Source organism: Myodes glareolus, chromosome 4 (genome assembly GCF_982192425.1).
Source record: "Myodes glareolus chromosome 4, mMyoGla1.1, whole genome shotgun sequence".
In the NCBI taxonomy this organism is placed as follows: Eukaryota; Metazoa; Chordata; class Mammalia; order Rodentia; family Cricetidae; genus Myodes; species Myodes glareolus.
The window spans coordinates 82967752-82990334 of record NC_142029.1 but is presented as its reverse complement, the minus strand read 5'-3'; the positions used below and the strand labels follow the sequence as shown (position 1 = coordinate 82990334).

Here is a 22583-nt window from a genome sequence, read left to right as displayed (position 1 = left end):
AGTGAGATTGGCCTGTAATTCTCTTTCTTGGTTGTGTCTTTGTGTGGTTTTGGTATTAGGGTAACTGTAGCTTCATAAAAGGAGTTAGGCAGTGACTCTTCTGTTTCTATATTGTGGAATACGTTAAGGAGTATAGGTATTAGCTCTTCCTGGAAGTTCTGGTAGAATTCTGCATTGAAACCATCTGGTCCTGGGCTTTTTTTGGTAGGGAGATTTTTGATAACAGCTTCTAACTCTTCGCGACTAACAGGTCTATTTAGATTGTTCACCTGTTCTTGGTTCAACTTTGGTATATGGTATTTATCTAAAAAAATGTCCATTTCTTTTACATTTTCCAACTTTGTGGCATATAAACTTTCATAGTAAGATCTAATGATTCTCTGAATTTCCTCTGTGTCTGTGGTTATGTCCCCCTTTTCATTTCTGATCTTATTAATTTGCATGTTCTCTCTCTGCCGTTTGATTAACTTGGATAGGGGTTTGTCAATCTTGTTGATTTTCTCCAAGAACCAGCTTTTTGATTCATTGATTCTTTGGATTGTTTTCTCTGTTTCTATTTTGTTGATTTCAGCCCTCAGTTTGATTATTTCCAGTCTTCTACTCCTCCTGGGTGAGTCTGCTTCTTTTTTTTCTAGATCTTTCAAGTGTGCTGTTAAGTCTCCAATGTGTGCTTTCTCCGCTTTCTTTAATTGGGCACTTAGTGCTATGAACTTTCCTCTTAGCACTGCTTTCATAGTGTCCCATAGGTTTGAGTATGTTGTGTCTTTGTTTTCATTAAATTCAAGGAAGAGATTAATTTCTTTCTTTATTTCTTCCTTGACCCAGGGGTGATTTAGTAGTTGACTGTTCAGTTTCCATGAGTTTGTTGGCTTCCTGGGGGGAGCATTGTTGTTGAATTCTAATTTTAGTCCATGGTGATCTGACAAGACACAGGTAGTTACTAATATTTTTTTGTATCTGTGGAAGTTTGCTTTGTTACCGAGTATGTGGTCAATTTTCGAGAAGGTTCCATGAGCTGCAGAGAAAAAGGTATATTCTTTCCTATTTGGGTGGAGTGTTCTACAGATGTCTGTTAAGTCCATTTGATTCAATACCTCCAATAGGTCTCTCAATTCTCTGTTTGGTTTCTGTCTGATTGACCTGTCCATTGGTGAGAGAGGAGTGTTGAAGTCTCCTACTATTAGTGTGTGTGGTTTGATGACCGCCTTGAGTTCTAGAAGAGTTTCTTTTACATATGTGGGTGCCTTTAAATTAGGAGCATAGATATTCAGGATTGAGACTTCCTCCTGATGAATTGTTCCAGTTATGAGTATGAAATGTCCATCTCCATTTCTTCTGATTGATTTTAGTTTGAAGTCGATTTTGTTAGATATTAGAATGGCCACGCCCGCTTGTTTCTTAGGTCCATTTGCTTGGAAAACCTTTTCCCAACCCTTTACTCTGAGTAAGTGTCTGTCTTTGTGGTTGAGGTGTGTTTCTTGTAAACAGCAGAATGTTGGATCCTGTTTTCGTATCCAATCTCTAAGTCTGTGCCTCTTTATAGGTGAATTGAGTCCATTGATATTAAGTGATATTAATGACCAGTGGTTGTTGACTCCAGTCATTTTTTTTTTTTAGGTAGTAGAGTGTATGTGTTTTTCTTCTTTGATTTGTGCTTGTGAATGGTCGCTAGATGTTCGAGTTATTGTAGATCGTGTTGGGAATGTTGGATTCCTTCGGTAGTGATTTTCCTTCTAATATTCTCTGTAAGGCTGGATTAGTAGCTACGTACTGTTTAAATTTGTTTTTATCCTGGAATATTTTGTTTTCTCCGTTGATAGTGAACAATAGCTTGGCTGGGTATAGTAGTCTGGGTTTGCATCCATGGTCTCTTAGTTTCTGCAGTACCTCTATCCAGGATCTTCTGGCTTTCATGGTTTCCATAGAGAAATCCGGTGTAAGCCTGATAGGTTTACCTTTATAAGTTACTTGACCTTTTTCCTTTGCAGCTCTTAAAATTTTTTCTTTAATATTTATGTTTTGTGTTTTGATTATTATATGGCGCGGGGATGTTTTTTTCTGATCCAATCTATTCGGTGTTCTGTATGCTTCTTGAACCTTCATAGGAATATCGTTCTTTAGGTTGGGAAAGTTTTCTTCTATAATTTTGTTGAATATATTTTCTGGGCCTTTGATCTGCAGTTCTTCTCCTTCTTCAATCCCTATTATTCTTAGATTTGGTTTTTTTATTGTGTCCCTGATTTTCTGAATGTTTTGTGAAGAGAATTTGTTGGATTTGCCATTTTCTCTGACCAGAGCATTTATTTTCTCTATGGTATCTTCAGAATCTGAGATTCGTTCTTCTATCTCTTGTATTCTATTGGTTATGCTTGATTCTGTAGTCTCCGCTCGTTTACCTAGGTTTTCCATATCCAGCCGGTTCTCGTTTTGTGCTTTCTTCATTGCCTCCATTTCAGTTTTCAATTCTTGGACTGTTTCCTTTACTTGTTTGATTGTTTTTTCTTGGTTTCTCAGGGTATCACTCACGGATTTACTTATTTCTTCAAACTTTTTGTTATATTTCTCATCCATTTCTATACTCATTTCTTCAAACTTTTTGCTATACTTCTCGACCAGTTCCTTAAGGGAGTTATTCATATCCTGTTTAAGGGACTCTATTGCTTTCATAATGGCACTTTTTTCCACTTCATCTGGGTTAGAGTGTTCAAATCCTTCTGTTGTAGGGTCATTGGGATCTGATATTTTCATGTTGTTTTTCAGATTGTTGGAGGAGGTCTTGCCTTGGCGTCTGCCCATCTCTTCGATCAAATGCTCTCTATTGGAACTTCTGGTATCGGGTCAGGTTCCCTTGTTGGGCAGGGAGTTCACTGATAGAATGCCTACCTTTCCCCAAGCAGGGTATTGAAGCACAGGCACTGCCTCTTTCCGGGATGCCCCTACAGAGCAGGCCCAGTGTGCAAGGCAGCTGAACTGGGGAAATTTTATGGGCTCAGTGGGAGGGGAGAAATATAGAAATTTGTACCTGGATGGAAGCTGGGATGGCAGGTGGGAGAGCCTAGCAGGGTGGAAACAGCACTGCAGGCTGACCTGGGAGTCTATGGGGTCGGGGAAAGTCCGAGCTCCCCCTCGCCGGGCCCCTGCCGCGGGCCCGAATCAACTCACCACTCCGAAGGCCCTCTGGATGGAAGCTGGGATGGTTGGCGGGGAAGCTAGCAGGGTGGAGCCAGCAGAGCAGGCTGACCTGGGAATCTATGGGGTCGGGGAGAGTCCTAGCTCCCCCTCGCCGGGCCCCTGTCGCGGGCCCGAATCAACTCACCACTCCGAAGGCCCTCTGGATGGAAGCTGGGATGGCTGGCGGGGAAGCTAGCAGGGTGGAGCCAGCAGAGCAGGCTGACCTGGGAGTCTATGGGGTCGGGGAGAGTCCTAGCTTCCCCTCGCCGGGCCCCTGTCGCGGGCCTGAATCAACTCACCACTCCGAAGGCCCTCTGGATGGAAGCTGGGACGGCTGGCGGGGAAGCTAGCAGGGTGGAGCCGGCAGAGCAGGCTGACCTGGGAGTCTATGGGGTCGGGGAGAGTCCTAGCTCCCCCTCGCCGGGCCCCTGCCGCGAGCCCGAATCAACTCACCACTCCGAAGGCCCTCTGGATGGAAGCTGGGATGGCTGGCGGGGAATCTAGCAGGGTGGAGCCAGCAGAGCAGGCTGACCTGGGAGTCTATGGGGTCGGGGAGAGTCCTAGCTCCCCCTCGCCGGGCCCGCGGGGGCCCGAATCAACTCACCACTCCGAAGGCCCTCTGGATGGAAGCTGGGATGGCTGGCGGCTTTCGTTTCTTTCTTGACCCATTTTTTTTTTTTCATTCAGTGGAGAGTTGTTCCGTTTCCGTGAGTTTGTAAGCTTTCCATGTTGTTGATACTTAGTTTTAACTCATGGTGGTCAGAGAGGATGCAGAGCGATGTTTTAATTTTCTTATATCTGTTGAGACTTTTTCTATGTCCAGGTATGCCATCAGCTTCGGAGAAAGGTCCGCAAGTTGCTGAAAAGGAAGTATATTCTTTTGTATTTGAGTGAAATATCCTGTGGCTACTTGCTATTTTATTTATGACATTATAACTCCAGTGTGTCTATTTGGTTTTTGTGTGGATGACCGGAACACTGTCAGGAGTTGGGTACTGAAGTCACCTTCTGTCACTGTGTGAGGGTCAATATGTGATTCAAGCTGTACTGGTATTTTTTTTTATGAACTTGGTTGTCCCTGTGTTTGGGGCACAGATGTTAAGAACTGCAGATTTCTCTTGGTGGACTTTTCCTTTGGTGACTATGCATGTTCTTCCCTATCTCTTCTGATTAGTTTCTGGTAGAAGCCTATTTTGTCAGATATTAAAATGACTTTGCCTGCTTGCTTCTTGGCCATTTACTTAGAACTTCTCCGTCCTTTTACACTGCGGTGATGTTTATCCTTGGTGGTGTGCTGTGTTTGTTGGATGTGGCAGGAGAATGGATCCTATTTTCTGAAGTTCAGTGGGTGGCAGAGAGGAATGAAGATGACCTGGGAGGAATAGTTGGCTCTGGTTTGTTTATTTTGGGGGGTTGCTTTTGAGGAGATTTCTCTTTCTTCTTTCCTTCCTTCCTTCCTTCCTTCCTTCCTTCCTTCCTTCCTTCCCTCCTTCCTCCCTTCCTTCCTTCCTCTCTTTTTTTTTTTCAAGACAGGGTTTCTCTGTATAGCCCTGTATGTCCTGGAACTCTCTCTCTGTAGACCATGCTGGTTTTGAACTTACAGAGATCCGCCTGCCTCTGCCTTCCGAGTGCTGGGATTATAGGTGTGCACCACCACCACCCAGCGAGGAGATATCTTTCTATGTTAGGCCAGTTCAGGCTGGCCTAAACTCCTTGACTCCAGTGATCCTCCTAGCTTGACTTCCCAAGTAACAGGACCCACCGTGGTGCCTGTTGAGAGCGAGTCTCTGTGATAGGATTAATGCACTTACAACAGGGACAAACAAGGTCTGCCTCCCTCTCACACCCCGATCTAACAAAAGGAATGTCTTCACAGTAAACTGGATTCCAGCTCTCTGATTTTGAATTTTGGCCTTCAGAAAGTAGTTTCTGGATTTTAAGACACTTAGTCTGTACTACTTTAATATGATATTTTTGGGGTGACTCCCAATATTTTTAGACAATAAGTTTCCTTGCAAAACTTTTTAAGACCATAGCCAAGAACCAGGGTAAGAATTGATGGGGCAGGTAATGGACACAAGAGATGTCAGCACTTGGGGGGGGGAAATGGTGTCAATCCCTGAATGTTTTCAAAAGGTCTGTAATCAAATAGACAAATCACCCATACACGTGAATTTATCACTTTCTTTCCATCTTAATCCCACAGCTAAAATTCTAGGCAGAGATTATGGCGTGGATTAAAATAGCCCGCGGGCATCATTATATGTAATTTGGAAAGCGTCTCACTGGCATGCATCTGCAAGCGCTTCAGGAATTCTTCCAAGCTGTGTTTACATGATATTAAACATCTGGATGAAAACTGAAAAAAATAATCAATTTGGATGGAAAACAAAACAGAAGCGCCGATTTCAGTGTCCTGGCCCCTGGGATTCTGCATGCAGAGCTGATCCTCGCAGCCCAGGAATGAGACAATGAGGAGCCATTAAAATGGCCAAGGGGCAAAGGGGGCTTCTGCGGGGAGGCAGACTTTTAAAAAAAAAGAACTCTATTATGCAAGGAAGGAAGGGCTACAATAAGAAACTAATGTGAGAACATGAGTCATAAAACTCCAAACTTCTGGAGCCAGGAGGCTTAAAGCTTGAAGGTGATGACTTCAATTCAAATGAAAACCCAGCAAATCCTTGTGAGCAGGGTCTTTCAGGAGACTCAGGCTTTCAGACAGCCAACGAATTCTTCCTTAAGATACTTAAAATGTATTTCACAGTTTGTTTTGACTCTTGTATGCAGAAAGCATTTCAAAACGTGGGGCTTACTCCCAGGCCTCTTCTCTGAAATACATTTTTGCCATGATTGCTATGTTAGCTCAGTGTGTTCTATATGCTGTGACTCAATGGGCCCCGGCTGTGAACTCAGCTTTTAAGAGTTTTCTCACTCCTTGGCTTTGTTCTTGTAACTTGTGTTAGAATAGGCTCGGTCAGAAAGAGACCCTGAAATAAAGACCTGATGACATATATTTTGGGGGGAAGTAATCCCAAAGTGTGCCTCAGTGTATGCTATCACAGGACAGAAATGAGAAAGTAATCACTGCTGATGGGTTAACTGGAGGCCACTTACCTTGAGGGCATCTGAAGCTCATTGCCCTGGACTTCTGTAAGACTGTGGAGAACAGGACTGGAGGAGGAACACGGGCTTATTCTCCATCCTGCCCCCCCCCCCCCACCGTTGTTTAGGGTTCTTCTTTCACTTCCATTTTCAAAGGCCTGAAGTTTCCTTCAGTAAGAAGGAAGCCACCTGGGTTTCAGGAAGGAGAGTGATAGGCCATGTGGGCATGGAAAGAAATTATTACACCAGCTCTGGTGCCTACTGCACCTTCTTGTTCGCGTGCCTTGCAGTTTGGGGGTAAAGAAAGAAAATAGACCATGAGGAAGAGCTGAAGAGACTTACTGGTAATATTTTTGAGTAACTTGGGACCCTTTCTTCCTGATTTCCCTCTGGCTCTTGGCTATAGTTTTGTAGGGAAACTATTAGTCTAAAAACATTGGAAGCCACTCCAAAAAAAAAAAAAAAAGCCAAGCAAGGTAATGTTTTAAATAAAGTGAAAGTATACATAATGGTAGCTATGTTAGGCAAATTCTCCAGCGGTTTGTACTGACTCCTTTTTGCTATTTCCGGTGGTCAGGAATGGCCAGGTCTCAGAGTATCAGAGTATAAGGAGGCCTACGTTTCCAGGAGAGCACCCAATGGGAGTGGTGGAACTGAGGCAGAGCCTAGCTCACTGGTTTACACTGGCTCATGGCTCTTTGCTGGTAGAGACTGAGGGGAACGTTGGACTGGAGGATGTATAAGGATCCCAGGAACAAAACATTCTGGGTTATAAACAAGATCATTTCCTCCCTCATAATCTAGTGGAAAGAAATGTTGTCAGAACTGACTCAGAATCCCACAGAGAATGCGGTCCTCAGAATTGGCATCTGAAGAGATCTGGGACAGTCAGGCAACCCTCGAATTACACCCAGTTCACTAAACGTTAGGCCCAAATCAGACTTTAGTTTGGTGTCCCTGGACTAGAACAAGGCTGGCGAGAGTAGGGTCAGTGACGAGGGTAATGTCGTAGTGTGGCAATGTTTGAGCCTATGGTTCCGGTCACACAAGCGGCTGAGATGGGAGAGTCACTGGAATCCAGTTACGGTCATACAAGAGCCCGTCTTTTCAAAGTCATGGACAAGAACTGTGAGAGCTTGGTATATTGAGGAAAAAGTAAAATTAAAAGACTCATGGAAGAAGTGGCATTAGAATCTGATAAGACTTTGGATGCCAATGTAGAAATAATACAAAAATTAGAAAGCAAAACTTGTCACCACTAGTCTGGGAACGCAAAGCCTTTGGTCACAATGGGGACTTTAGAAAGACAGATTGCTCCACGCCGAAACTGGACGTCCGCATCTCACTGACCCTACTTCACACGAGAGGACAGGAAGACACAACAGATTGTGTTCTTGGGTTCCAGAAGCTGTCCTTTTATGCCTGCCAACAATTCCCCTTCTTTGTAACTTTGCTGAAGCATCACTTGTGTGAAAGGAGAAAGCAAGTGTCCTGCACACTTGTCTTCCAAATTTAACAAGAGGAATTAATGTATGAATTACAGGAGTGTGGAAGATAGACTGAGTTCCTAACTTCTAGCAATTATATGCCGGAGACAAAGCCCACACTGAGGAAAGAAACAAAATTCGCAAGGCTAGAAAAACACCAGCCAACAGAAACTATGGTGTCAATACGCTCTGCTCCTGGGAAAGGCTAATATACTCAAACAAGGTCACTAACCTGAAAAAGCTTTAATAAGCCCAATCTCTTGTAAATCCCTATATAACACCAACTTGGCAAAGATATAAAACCCATCTAAGTTTATTACTAACAGTCAAAGGAGAAAATTGCAGAAGCACTGAAACTTCATGGATGATATATTCTGAGAAGTGTGTGTGTGTGTGTGTGTGTGTGTGTGTGGCTGTAGGTGTAAGAGAAGGCATTGGATTACCTAGAGCTGGAGATACAGGAGGCTGAGTCACCAGATAATGAATCCTGGGAACCAAATTCAAATGTTCTGCAAGAACAGTACATGCCCTTAACTACTAAGCCATCTATCTCTCCAGCACTGGATAAAATACGTCTTAATGAGAAGAGATGTGATATTTTTGGCTAGAGGAGGATTTCCCACATCTGCAGTCATGTTTGAGGTGTGAAGACATTCACATCAGCAGCCAAGAAGCCAGGCAACAGTAGAGACAGTCCCACGGGTCCTGCTTATGCAGAAAGGTTATGATATTAACTTACGGCCTTTCTCAGAATGATCCAAGGTGTGTGGCGACCAGAGTTCAGACCCAGGACTTAGAAGACTCCTCCAGTAGAAGAGTTCATGGTTTCAACCAGACAGACTGGCCTTGGATCAAAGCGGAGGAATCCATGAAGGTACAATGTCAAGGGCAGATTTGGGAAAGAACATGAGGAGCATGTAGGCTAGACTGAAGAGAAGAACGGACAGTTTGAAAACCCAGGAAAGAGAAGAGAGGGAGAGGAGAGAGAGACAAGGACCCCGAAAAGAGGTTTTGGTTAAATCCTGTTTTGAAAACAGGCTAGCAGCTGAGAAAAATAATGAAAGGAAAGAGCAGTATTAGAGAAAGAGTACGTGAAACCAGCGGGAAGGGATAGGAACGCTGGCAGGTGGAGGGGCCACAAGGGAGAGTCGTTTTAAACTAGGCCAGTGACCTGGGTTCTAATCCCACCTACCCCTGGCTCTGGGCGAAGTGCTCTATAATTTTAGATGTGTTTCTTTCCATCTGGAGTGACAAGGTTAGACCGGCTGACCTTGAGCACCCTTTTCCCATTCTCCACCCCTACATTCCACACACACATTATGAAATCGGAGACTTACATAAATGAAGCCTTCCAGATTGGAACACGTATTTAGCTTTCCTAAGGATAAAATTTTTGAAGAGAAGAATAAAAGGTTCCACTCAACACTTGGCAAGCAACATTTGTTCTGTATAATAATTAGCAAGTAAGCATTATTGAACTAGTTTGTCATATAATTACAATAAAATTAAAACGGGAAAATTTAGAGCATTCAGTTTTCCCTTTCCCCAGATCAGCAGGGTGATTAACATAAACCATGGAGAAGGGCTATTGAAGGCATAGCCAGGGGAGGGAGCCAGCGTTAGATGAGGAGCTGAGGTCTAGCAAACCTCAGGAGTTCTGGGTTCCAATCTCACCTTCCACTCCCAGAATTTGAACACGCGATTTCTCCAGGGCTTCAGCTGGCATCAGTGCTAAGGACCGAATTCAGATCCTCTGTAAGAGCAGTTCATGTCCCTAACTTCTGTCTCTCCAGCCCCCAATAAGGTCTTCGTGAGAATAAATGTGATATTCTTAGCTATAGGAGAATCTTCCACATCTGCAGTAGTGTTTCAAGTGTGAATCCAAAAGAATCCTAAAAAGTTGGAGCTCCAGCCTCCTACAATATCTCTGCCCATGACTATCCAGGAACCAATATCCTTCTGATGAGGTCCGAATAAATTCAAATTAGGAAAGCATTTTTCCTGTTTTCAAAGAAGGCAGAGCAATTTGGGGAATGCACATGCCATGGAAGAGTGGAGAAGTCAAACGGGAGCTAGCGAGGCCATCTGAACATTTGTCGCAGCAGGCAACCATTGCCACTCTGGATTGAAAGGACACAAGACCAGAGACGCTGCGACGGTGACCTAGCTGCTGGGGTCACCTGAGTTTCATGGTGATCACAGAGGAGACACAGCTGCAGTCAGAAAGCCAAGATTCAGGGATAGAGATCTGGGAAGAATGTACTTAATACTCATTTCCTGGCTGGCCCCAGCCCAGGCTTCTGCCAGCTAAAAAAACAAACAAACAAAGCCAACAAAAACAGAATACTATACAGCCAGCAAGGGGGAAAGTTCCAGAAGATACACATTCTATTTTGCTTTCTGTTACTGAAAGAAACGCCATGACAGAAAGTAACTCAGGAGGAAAAAGGGCTTACTTCATCATACCGTCATGACAGAAAGCAACCCGGGAGGAAAGGGCTTGCTTCATCATATTGTCATGGGAGGAACTTCAGCTGTCCAGGGACTTGAAGCAGTAGCGATGGAGGAACTCTGCTTGCTGGATTCCTCCCAGGCTCAAGTCCAGCCACTAGCCTTATATAGCCCTTGCCCACCTGCCTAAGGATGGTACATCCACAGTAGGCTTGTTCTTCCTACATCAATTAGTTTCAAGAAAATTCTCCACAGACATACCTGCATGCCAATCTCATGGGGGCAAATATTCAACTGAGGTTCCTTTTTTTTTCCCCATGTGTATCAAGTTGATCAACCACCACAGAACATTAGCAAGGATTGTAACTAGTGGGATTATTACGGTTTTTTTTATTTTCCTCTTTTTTTCCTGTTTTCCATGGTCATAGTGCCCTGCATTTGAAAGAAGGAATGGAAATCATAAAATCCTATTTTTGCTAGAAAGAGAGAAATGTGAAAAGCCCCTCCCTTCTTTCAAGACTGTCTTCCAGCTCCTTGTCCTCTTAGAACAATACAAAACTACCTGTAAGCATCAGCTCCTATGGAGCCATGATGACTCTGGCAGAAGCTACCTTATGTATACCTGGAGATAACTTGTCAATAATGAGGCTTAGAGAACTCCTTGTCTCCTGGGTCAAGGCCACCTCAACCCAGAGAAAAGCACACTTGAATCTGGAGCTGGAGCATTAGAAACCACCTTCCGTGAAGCCTCCCTCCCCTCTGCTGTCAAGAGGTTTGCAGACACTCCCTTTCCAGCCCACAAGAGGAGACAGGCAGATGAGTCAGCCCTGGCTCAGATTAAAAGAGTATTATTGCCTTAGCAGAAATGGATCTACTTTACTTTCTATTTCTTGAAACCTTACAGATAGAGATACTTTTCCCAGCAGATAGACAATTTCTCTAACAAGTGAAAACTTCTATGCGCTGCTAAGAAATGGCCAAAGAGAGTTAGATGTTCTCTTGGCTGCAGAGCTACCAGGCTCCAAAGATGCCGTGTAAACACCAAAGAAGGCAGATTGCAATTCTCTGACTCTAGATTCAGGTCTGCAGAGTGAGGCCATTCTTCTAAAAATACACAAAAGCATTAATGAAATCTATTTTCCCTTTCAGCTCCTAAAGAGTTTTTTTTGTTTTGTTTTTTTATTTTTTAAATTCTTTTAAGAAAAAAGAAATGCCAGGATGGGTTTGTAAAGAGAAAGCCACACTTTGGATTTCACTGTCTCCGGTCATGAGACGTTGCTTTAAGGGCTTCTCTGGCACTGGCTTTTCCATCTGGGGGCACAGATAATGTAACATTTCTCTTTACACTCGAATGCCAGCAATCAGTTCCCTTTGTCTTGTCCCATGACGACATAATGCATATCATAGGAAACCAGAATGGAGACATTATTTAGTTTGGATCTCTTGCTTCCATTGTTTAATCGTACATACAATATTTCTTTCTCCATCTGTCTCATTCTGCACACAGAATAGGCTGGGATCGGCTAACCGAAGAGGGTTACTGTGGAAAGACTTAGCTCCTGCACTTTCCAGGGCACTGTGACCAGTTCTTCCTCCTCTGCACTCACAAGCACTTACCTCTGAGCTCAAATAAGCTGGTATTCAGAGGAGGTCTGGTGTCGGGAATATGTGTTCCCAGGACTTCTCTGTTGGTCTCAGGACAAGGAGTTCCTGTTAATTTTTGCTGTTAGACACGATTGTATCCATGTAACTGTCATAGAACATCTGTCCATGAAACATATACAAGCAAATAAAAACAAAAACAGACCTACCAAGCACAAGGAAACAAAGTATAAGGCCCAGAGAGCAACTCATATTCCTGTTGTTGAATCACAGTATTACAGCTTGGCATTTAGAGACTCTCTCTCTCTCTCTCTCTCTCTCTCTCTCTCTCTCTCTCTCTCTCTCTCTCTCTCTCTCTCTGTGTGTGTGTGTGTGTGTGTGTGTGCCGGGGACTGAACTCAGAATCTTAGACATGTCACTAAGCCACATGTTCTTCATACCAAATGCCTTTGGCTCAGCGTACTCAGTTGTGAGAAGTCGTTACAAATTTCCTGAGAAGTGGCTAGAGCAAACTTTTAAAAATTCTTGACTCATTATTTTTTCAAGGCAGGGTCTCACCCTGCAGGGCAGTCTAACCTGGAACTCATTCTGCAGCCCAGGCTGGTTTTGAACTTGTGGCCAGCAGTTCTGTCTCAGCTTCCCAGTGCTGGGATTATGGGCATGAGCTATCAGATCTAGCACAGCAGCCTTTTAAAATGACCCAGCCATTTCTTTTCTGAGCATTGACTTGGGTCCAATTTTGCATTTCTTTTTGATTTTTCATTTAAAAATAGGGTTTTGGTTTTATCTTTTTTCTAAATGAGACCCATGAGACTAAGGAATTTATGTTCTTTCCGTTATCAGACATTAACAGTGTACCAGCATTGAAGAGTTACTTCCACGCCCACCACTTTTCCTCCTTCACAGGGCACTGTGAAGGAAATGCTAATACAGGAGGAGACAGAGAGGCTGGGCCATTTGCCCAAGAGTGCACTTCTTATATAGGGGCTTTCTTTTCCTTCCTTCCTTCCTTCCTTCCTTCCTTCCTTCCTTCCTTCCTTCCTTCCTTCCTTTCTTTCTTTCTTTCTTTCTTTCTTTCTTTCTTTCTGTTGAGCATTTCATCCAATCCAGCTTTTATCATTGAGGCCAAGGAGTTTGGTCTTCCATAAAACTTTTCCCCAGAACGTAAAGTAGAGCTTTAATAATGTTCTGTGAGGTCCACCTCTCACGAAATGAAGTAGCTACTAACTAGATGAGGAGCCAAAGCTTGCCTGTACAGAGGGCCACAACAGACAATTGCCCACTCCAGACAGACTCGATTTGCGTCCTTCCCGCATATCGTAAATTGCGGATGGCCATGGGTTGCTTCAATACGACAGCCAAATCGCAACCGTGTTTCTCATCTCCAAAATGCAATTTCAAATGGTTCGACCTAAATTCATCCCTGGGTCTTATTAGCTCAGACGAAATGAATGTTCGAAGGACACACTGGGAATCTGGCACCTCTAAGCCAACATTCTCTTCCTGATTTCTTTTCTCTCAGGTCAATAGTTTGTGACCGCCGTGGTCAGTTTATACTCAAGAAAAGCAGGCTCGGGGTTATGTGAATTTTAAGCCTATAATAGAGGAATACAATGAAAGCACATGTATACTCAGAAATTAACAACTGAGTTTTTGCTCAGTGTCTCTTCCCTGCCTTGCTCTCTTGATTAGATAATAATATTTTTTTTTAATGGAAGTATAAGGGGATGTTGAGAAAGTTTAGTTCTTTGCATTTAATCCCATCAGCAAGAAAAGGTTCCTCTTCACCTCCCAGGTCAGAGGAGGACACCAGGTGTCCGTCATTCGCTACCATCTTATTTCCTTCAGACAGGATCTCTAATTGAACCTGGTGCTAGGCTGGTAGCCCGCAAGTCCCAGAAATCCTCCTGTGGCTGTCCTCCATGGGGTCACAGGCACCTGTGGAGATCACGCGGGGGGGTGGGGGACTTTTAAATTCAGCTCTCCATGCTTGAACACCAAGCGTTCTTACCCTCTAGCCATCTCCCCAGAAAAGAAAACGTTTTAAAAATCAATTCGTGCCTCTTGAGCTGGAGGAAAGAATTGGCACAGAGCATGGTTGTCAGGGTGGGTCCAGTCTTCCAGGCCAACTCAGGCTGGGCCCTCACCCAGCTCTCAGAACCAGCTCGACAGGCCACGCCCACGCGGAGAAGTGCAAGAACGGCTGGAGTTAGCACTACCTGACTAGTCGTTTTCTCCCTCACTGGGTGTGAGGCCCGCTGCTTGTTCTCTTACAGGCGAACCGGCATCATATATCCCACAATATTCCTGCAAGACCGTTCGCCCACTCTTCCACGCGAGGAAACAGACACACAGAGATTTCACTCAAGTGTCTAAGGGATGAAGTTGAACTAAAACGCGTGCAGCCTCACAACCCTAAACCTTAATAATAACTCCTTTTTTTAATGGTCAGAGGCGCTTTTTCACTGAAGAATTTTTGCAAACTTTGCCACACCCAAAGAAGGGGACCTGACTTCCAGGACCCGCACCACCTCGCCGGGCTCCCATTCCACGGCTCTGGGTGTAGAGGAACCCGGGCTACTTAATCCCAGCCAGGAGCCCTGGGGCACTGGACACTCCTCCTCCCCCTCTCTCACATCCTACCCCCTCCCGTCCCCCTCCCGCCCCCCCCCCCCCCCACTCTCGCGTGCAGGCACCGGCGGGCGGCGGGCGGGCCACAGGAGCAGGCTTGGCCTCTCAGGAGCCGCCCCCTGGCCCTAGTGTCTGGCCACACACTGCCCACTCTGCTCCGTCCGGGCTCCAGACTCTTTGCAGCCCATATCGAGTGTGCCACCGCCACCGAGCCTGGACGCCAGCCCCAGCGCCCCGCAGGCGGGCGGTGGTGGATGCGCGGGCGGAAGCCCACAGTATGGATTCAGATTCTGGAGAGCAGAGCGAGGGCGAGCCTGTGACTGCTGCAGGTAGAGAGGGGGCAACCCTGCCGGGAGGGCTGGGGTTGAAGAGGAGGGGAGACCAGTGCAGGAAATCGAGAGTATTTCTTGGAGCTGCGGGGCAGGAGGCCGGTCCTCCGGCAGCCCAAGATCTTTCCGACCAAAACTGGGAACTGGTTTTGGGGCGTCCTCTTACCCCATGGCACTTAGGTGCGTCGGAGGGGCAAGAGGGACATTTACCCATGGATCACACTGTGGCGGGGTCTCCAGCGGCGGCCTTGAGGCTCACTACTGGGGCGGGCGGGGGTGGGGGCTCGAGAAATCTACGCCTTGTAGTTTTCTGCAGAAATCGGCGCAACCCTTTGGAAGTAACTTTCCGTGTGTTGCCGGGTCCTCCATCCTGGGGCTGTGAGGCCGTGCCTCAGAGTCGGTGGGAAGAAAAGACCCGTGGGCAGAGCTATTGGCTCTTGGCTCGGCTTGTGTCTGCGGTTCTTGAGACTGCTGGGCAAGCCGGCACAGAAGTCCTAGCCCAACCCTGTGGCGTGGCTAGAGGAGGAGGGCCCAGGATGAGGGGTCCTAAAGCAGTCGCGGCGACACGCAGAGCTGGTCTTTCCCTTTAAGAGGCGCCACAAGCTTTTCATAATCAATAGTTATGGAAGCAATAGGATAGGTGGCTGCTTATTAGGAGAGAAATGAATGTCCTCCTCCGCCTAATCCCAGTACCGAGCAACAGGAGGAAGCTGCCCACAACCGTCGGTCTATTTTCCGCCAGACTCAGCCCACTTCTACCAGCGGCTCTGCCTCTACCTGCCCGGGGTCCAGGCTCCAGGACCCCTCACTTTCTGTTGGCAATCATAGTTCTGTGCACCTAGTACAGTCTTGAAAATTTACTTGCCCTACAGACCGTGACTGCCTGCTGGAAACCTCCTAGCACAGACTTATACACCATGAAGTCTATACGCTTTCCAAGGCGCGCTCGAGTGTCAACCGTGGAGACCAATTGGTGGAAGGCCTGTTAGATCAGGCGTGGGTGTAGGAAATGCATGTTCAGGAGCCAGAGTAGGACATCTAGCTAGGGGGCTTTTGTTCTTGTTTGTTTTTAATTTTTTAATCTCCATTTTCAGAGGTTGAGGTTTAATAAAGGGCTTTCCCAAACTCCTAGTCATGGGCCCTGTTACTTATCTTTCTGAGCTGTGCTTACTCCTCAGAGGGTGACTGTGATACCCAACTTAGCGTGGGTAGGATTCATGGGGCAAGGTAGGCAGAAAGGGAGGGGCCTGTGTGTGAGTGAGGCTTCCAACGGCTGTGCTAGGAAGCCCTGCTCCGTGTAGTACGTTCATAAGCGCCATCCTTTGGCATGCGTTTGTGTTTCTGTGACTTTAAGGTGCCAAGATTTTGCTTCCCAGGTGGCTTTTGGATCTTCTCTAATCATGGAATAATCCAATAGGTGTATTTAATAGGCATCTGTGAGGATCTAAGTATATTTCCAGAGCTTGGGGTAGACGGACACCAGACATGCTGTCACTGACACTTGAGCAATGTCAGTAGCTTTGCCACGGTCAGTCTACCAGCTTATCCCGTGGGTGGAAGCTAGGGGACTGAGGGAGACAGGGAGGGAGGCAAGGGAACTCCTTAACAAGGAGAAGAGAGTTGGAGAGACTCCAGGGTGCTTGGTAGTCAGAGGAAAAGAGAGAGAAAGAGCACATGCACACCCTGGTGTGCCCACCCGCAACCTGCTGCAACTCTGAATGCCCCTGTCTGTCCGGGTGACTGACAGTTTGTGTGAGAAGGCCACTGCACCGCTGCACAGCTAGCGGCTGGCCTTATCTATCTCTCAGGTCAGCTGCGCCTGTGAGAGCAGGGGCAGCCCGCTCTCACGAACCGTCACCATTTGTTTGCACCTTACTGTTTCCTGCAGTCACTTCTTGCCTTGTGTGCTGGAATCTCACGACTTGAACATTTATTTTAATGTCATGAGCCATTATGCTAAATGGCATTTAGTCTCATTATTTCCAGTCTGAAAGTGTTCTCCTTTGGGACAAAGCTCCAGAATTAGTGTCGCTTCTCCGTCTTGCTTTGCTTGCACCCTGTTGTAGACACTGTGTTGCAGAGTCGGGTATAATTCAAATGACAGACACCCACCCACAGAGGCTGACTTTTGCCCTTAGGAGAAGCTGGCATTCTCCTGTGGATCTGCACCTCCTCCAGGGGAGAGTCTGTAACTGGGGAAGATGGCTCCTGTGCCTGCACACATGCTTGACTTTGTCGGGAGTTGAGTGGTAAGGACTGTTGCCTCCTCTGCACATAAGATGCCCTTTATAAGGTTAAGAAAAAAAATCTCTAGAATGAGAAAGACCTTAGTGTCTCTCTTGGGGGCAAGTTACTTCTCTTCCCGACATTAGTACTACCAGAATCAAGTAAATAACACCTGGAAAGTGTTCTTGGCCATTTCAGTAAATGGCAACTGTTATTTTACCCATTTAGGTTATCTCTAAGAACCCCACGAAATAATCGATCTTAGTGCTTTATAGAGTAAAAATTGCCAAGTAAATATATATACTATAAATATGTATATATAATATATATAACATATAGAGAGTGAAAACTGCAAGGCAAACACACACACACACACACACACACACACACACACACATATATATATATATATATATATATATATATATATTCAATAGAATTGCCATGATTCCACTGTTTAGCTGACGGGATTTCGAGTTGTCTTCTCAGGTTACATGTGAGTGCAGGAAGAATTTTGTTTACTTTTCATCTCCACTCCTCTTCCAGCTCAACAAGATGGGAACTTTGCGACCTCCCACTTTCACCATCCTCTCCTCCTCTCCTTGGCTCTAGAGGGGTTGAAAAAGGCAGAGACCGCCTCAGCCAGTCCACTTGCTAATGCAGAGATGGGAGCTCCCCTGTGCTGTGCTACTCCAAACGGAAGAGGCCTGGCAGTCTCCTCCGGGTGCTGCTCCCTCTCCAGAAACCTCTTACTGCTGCCCAGGTGGCAGGAGGCCCAGGAGGATTCACGCCGCTCTTGAACTTCCCCATGGTGGTCACCTGTTGGCAAGGAGCCAGGCAGTTTCCCTAGGTGACTTGCTTTTTACTGCTTTAGGAGACTCTTCGAAAGCTCCTCCCATTTGGTGCAGAATAGACTCTCATTGAGTAACAGACACCCTGGGTTCGGAAGGGTTGGGGAGAAGAGATTGGAGCGTGCCATTTGTAGAAATCTTCCCCCAGCCCAGGCGGCACAGGGTGATGTTTCTATGCCATTCTGCCGTCTGCATCTCCCCTGCTTTTCTGTCATTTTGTGGTTCATTCTGTGATTAGCAAAGCAGCAGAGTTTAGGGAACACTGGATTCAGTCCAGAGGCTCAACTGTCGGCATATCCATCATCCATCTCTTGAAAATCCTAGGGCTTGATATATTAATTCTAAAGGGAATGAGAATCATGTCTAAGAAGCAACGGGGGAGTAGCATTAGCAATATCAATTTTTTTCCCTTCTGGTTTGGAAAATCAAGAGAGTCTGTCTGCTCAGCCAAAAACAAGAGAGCTTCTTGAACCACCAACTCCCTGGTCCAGGAAAGTCAGGCTGATTGTACCTGAGGAGGCACTGCAGGAAAGCACTTCCATGTGATGGGGTCTCTGCGGGAGATAGAAAATGGCAGGCTCTAACTGCCTTTACCGCTTCGTTGGATCATCAGTTGGTCCATGTAATAAGCAATAGGTAGGTGTAGTAAAATTGTCAAGAGGAGACAGACATTCCAGGAGCGAGAGGCAGCTGGAATTCTGGGAGTTCTCAGGAACTAAAGCAGTCGGTGTAGGGCAGGCTAACTAGAAGAAGGTCTGCAAAACTTGGGAAGGGGTGTCCCATGATTGTTGGGCCAACAGAAACCACCTCCAGACATCACTTCTTACAGAGATGAAGAGATGCAGGGATTCCTGAGATTCTGCTTTCAGAGTGTGAGCCCAACACTGGAGAGGCTGGTGGCTTGAATGCAGGACAGAGGAAGGATGCCAATGGCACTTCGGAGACAGCAGCAGAAGTTACTTATAGGCTGCACCAAGGCAGTGACAGGACAATGAAGAGAGACAGTGGCATGTGTTGAGCTGGGATGAGAGCAAACAGTTGAGTGGAAGTGCCCTGGAGGCAGAGAAACACTGGGGATGGACTCTGGACACTACCACTGTTCTCCAGAGCCATGCTCCTTACCACACTTGACAGTGAGGTTTTGTTCGAAGGGTTTTTTCTTCTTTGGCGCTAAAGAAAACCTGCAGGTGTGTTTGCAAGTTTAGGGGTCTGGTTCCCAGCGTCAGGTTAATGATGGAGGTTATTAATTACCCTTTGCTGACAGATTAATGGTGAGTGAGCTGACCAGCTGAAAGCAGAGATGGCCTGAGCATACTGTACCATTTGGCTATTAGTCAAGTTCCTTTTCTTGTTCCTGTTTTTGAAGCTTGAACTGGTTTCTGTCCTGCCCACGCAATGAGCTGTAGCTGTTTGGTGGTCAGGAACTTGTCTTGTGTTTCTGCGGATTCTCAGATTCTATGGATAAAGTTTTAATAGACATCTGAGCATCTGGAGGAGCTTCCTGGGAGCTTCACACTGAAGGGCAGGCCTTCGTCAGAGCTTTCCCTAATGTTTAGAACTGTTGGTTGTGTTGTCTTGTGCTTTGTTTACAGTGCTTGGTGACTTCTGTACTGTCTGGGACTCTGTTAGACCTGATGAGGAGCTGTGAAGAGAGACAACAGAGTTGGTTTTGTCCTCTAGGGTTTGGCACTGCATAGGGGAAGCAGGTTAGAGATACTGACGGCTATAATGAGTGAAGATTCTAGATCTCTCTTGCTTGGAATTGCAACCCTGGCTGTTGCCTTTATATCCTTAGCACTGGTCACAATATTCAGTATTTTATGATTGTTCCTATACTGGACTATTATATTCACTAGTTCCCTAATGGGTAGAACTGGCTCTTTTTTTTTTCATCTGTAGTAGCCCACCCCCAGACCTCTTATGTGCCCTAAACCCAGTGACAGGCTGCTGGATGCCTGGGCAGATAGAGGCATGTATGCACACACGGGTAGTGGGTTGGTTCTCCAGGAAGCAGACGGGGGTACAACTTGGTAGGACGAGGATCGGTTTTGGTTTGGTTTTGGTTTTGAACTTCTTTTGGGATCAAAATCCGTAGAAGAAGAGGTGAGGGGGAGGGAGACAGGAAGCTGTTTGCAGTCCTGTTAGGTGGAGGGAAGCACTCAAACAGAATCTGTGCAACTGGGCGATCCTAGCAGGATGCAGTGTAGGATTTGGAACACGGGGACAACACAATTTGTTCTCACGGGAAGTTTCTGAAATAGTGTCTATGAATATGTAGATATAAAACCATTTCCTGCATTATTTTCCTCTTTAAGAAACTATGGTACCTGCTTTTTTATTCGTCAGCCAAATGAAATTCTCGTCCCTCTCTTTGTTAGCACTTTCTCTAATGGGTTCATTCTCCTCCACAGTTGCCACCAGCTTCCACTTTAATCCACATTCAAATCTCTAGAAAGATACTCTATAAATAATTTTGTTTAATTTTTCAGTTACTTGGTCTCTAATTTATATAAAATGTCTGTGTAGGTGGGTGTTTGGGGTGTATTCTATGTAAGTCTGTAGAGAGAAAAAAAGGAGGGCCGAGGGTGTATCTCAGTGGTAGAGTGCTTGCCTAGCATGAATAAGTGTTTGGGTTGGATTCCCAAAGCCATAAAGAGAAAAAGGAAGAAAGGGAGGCAGGGAAGGAAAGAGAAAGGAGAGAATCTAAAGGATAAACTTCATTTACCAGCCCCTCTCAGGACAAAAGCCCTCTAAGACGAGTGAACACCCTTCAGCTCCCATGTATGCTGAGACATAAGAATACGCTACTTTTGTTTTGCAGTAAGAAGTGTTCTTTTTGGTTAAATGCTTACTGAGTTTCTTAGACATCACTGCTTGGGAATACATTTGAGCCTGTTCATGGAAAATCTGCCCGTGTACAGACTATAAAAATGGAAGGCTTGGCAGCACAGAGAGTGCTGGACACACCCTAATAGAAACCAGGATTTTGTAATTCAGTTCTCCGGGAAGAAAAGGAGACACTTTCGTGGTGTCCAATATTGCTTAAACTAGAGAAACCGCAGAGACAGCCACTGGCTGCGAGATTCTGTTTCAAAAGTAAAGCATGCTTTCTGTGAGCCGCTCTAGCCTGAAAAGTAAGAGCGTTAGTCAGGGCACACGGCTTTTTTGTGTGTGTGGCGGGGGCATCCACTTCTCGTGTGAGACAGGAAGTAAGTTATTGGTGAGCACACGTGTATGTTCTGTGTCCCCAGTTTGGGGCCTGCGGTCCAGCTGGAAGGCTGTAAAACAGGGAATCGGAGAGGAGAAGGACGTGAAGGGCTTTTCTGCAACTGTTCTTTGCTGCTACCCTTGAATCCTGTTTCCTTGGTTTCTGTTGGATAAAATTAAGAAAGGTAGCCGGCAAAGACTGGCATTAGGAATTCTGTGGTAGGAGAAGCAAGGAACTTAGGTGGCCAAACAAGAGGGAGACAGGCATGGATGGTTTTTGTCTCCCAAAGTCCAGCCCATAAGTCCTTAGGGACATGGTTACTTATTCCTGTGACATTTCACCTTGAACTAATCACCCTTCTGAGTTAAAGACTAGGAATAGCCTAATTTTCTAGGCAATGAAATAGAGGCCCAGAGTGGAAGTAACTGTCTCAGGACTGTGCAGCTTGTAAGTGGAATCAAAGTCATCTTAAGTTCAAGACCGTGTATTAAATGGACGGGTGTTACTAAGATGCTTTGCATATCATGCTCAGTTCCCTCCATACCCAGAACCCCAACAACTGGCCCCCCTCTGTTAGTTAGGGCATTATTTCTCCACAGGCCCTGCTGTGAATTAGACATACTCTGCATTAGTAGTCACACATGGGCAAGGATCAACCCACATAGGCTCTAGAGTGGACTGATGGAGGCTGTTTTTGTCTCTGCTTTCTGTCGCTCTAACGAATGCCTAAAACTGTGTTAATTACCAAGAAAAGGAGCTTTTAACCTAGGTTTGGGTTCCTACATGATAGTTTAGTTACTACTTTTCAGGAACATTCTTTTCAGGACTCGTAGGAGTGAAAGCTCATGGTAGATCGTGTGAGAATAGAGCAAAATGGAATATTAGACAGGACCCAAAGAAGATGCATGCTTTTCCCGAGAAAATAGTTATCCCAAGGCAATCCCAGGAAGACGAGAGACAGCTTTATTTGGAAACTGTGTTTTATATGAGAACAAGAGTCCCTGTTCTTTAGTGTTTACCCACAGAGGTAAACATACCACCACCACCAACAACAACAACAACAACACACCAAACTTCATTTGGCTGCATGGCCAGGCAGGCTGAAAACTGGACTGGTAGGCTAGGTCCTCTGACTTCAGTGTTCCTCCCTAAAACCGTATGTAATTGTGTTTTGTAAACAAAGAACTGTAATTATTCTATGGTCTGAGATAGCCACCTGTCTCCTAGTCTGTCTTCTGTCGCTGTGATAAAAGACTGACCAAAAGCGTCCTGGAGGAAGAAAGTATTTACATGCCTTACAGATTACAGTTCACCATTGAGGGGAGCCAAGGCAGGAACTGAAGGCAGGAGCCTGGAGGCACTACCTGAATCAGAGACTGTGAAGGAACACGGGTTACTGGCTTCTTCCTTGCTTTCTCAGCTACCTTTCTTATACAGCTCAGGCCCACCTGCCTAAGGATGGTATCACCCAAACTGGGTTGGGCTCTCCTATTTCAATTAGCAGTGAACCAAATGCCCCGCAGAC

General features: G+C 45.7%; 1 protein-coding gene across 1 annotated transcript in view; it reads left to right on the top strand.

Moving 5' to 3' along the window:
• The first annotated feature begins 14512 nt into the window (after nt 1-14512).
• The window catches only part of Tipe3 (TNF alpha induced protein 8 like 3), a 39818-nt gene continuing 31747 nt past the window's right edge, over nt 14513-22583 (top strand). The window contains exon 1 of the mRNA XM_048417459.3: nt 14513-14773. Within this exon, the coding sequence (XP_048273416.3) occupies nt 14722-14773 (52 nt within the window). The 5' untranslated portion in view covers nt 14513-14721. The remainder of the gene's footprint in view (nt 14774-22583) is intronic.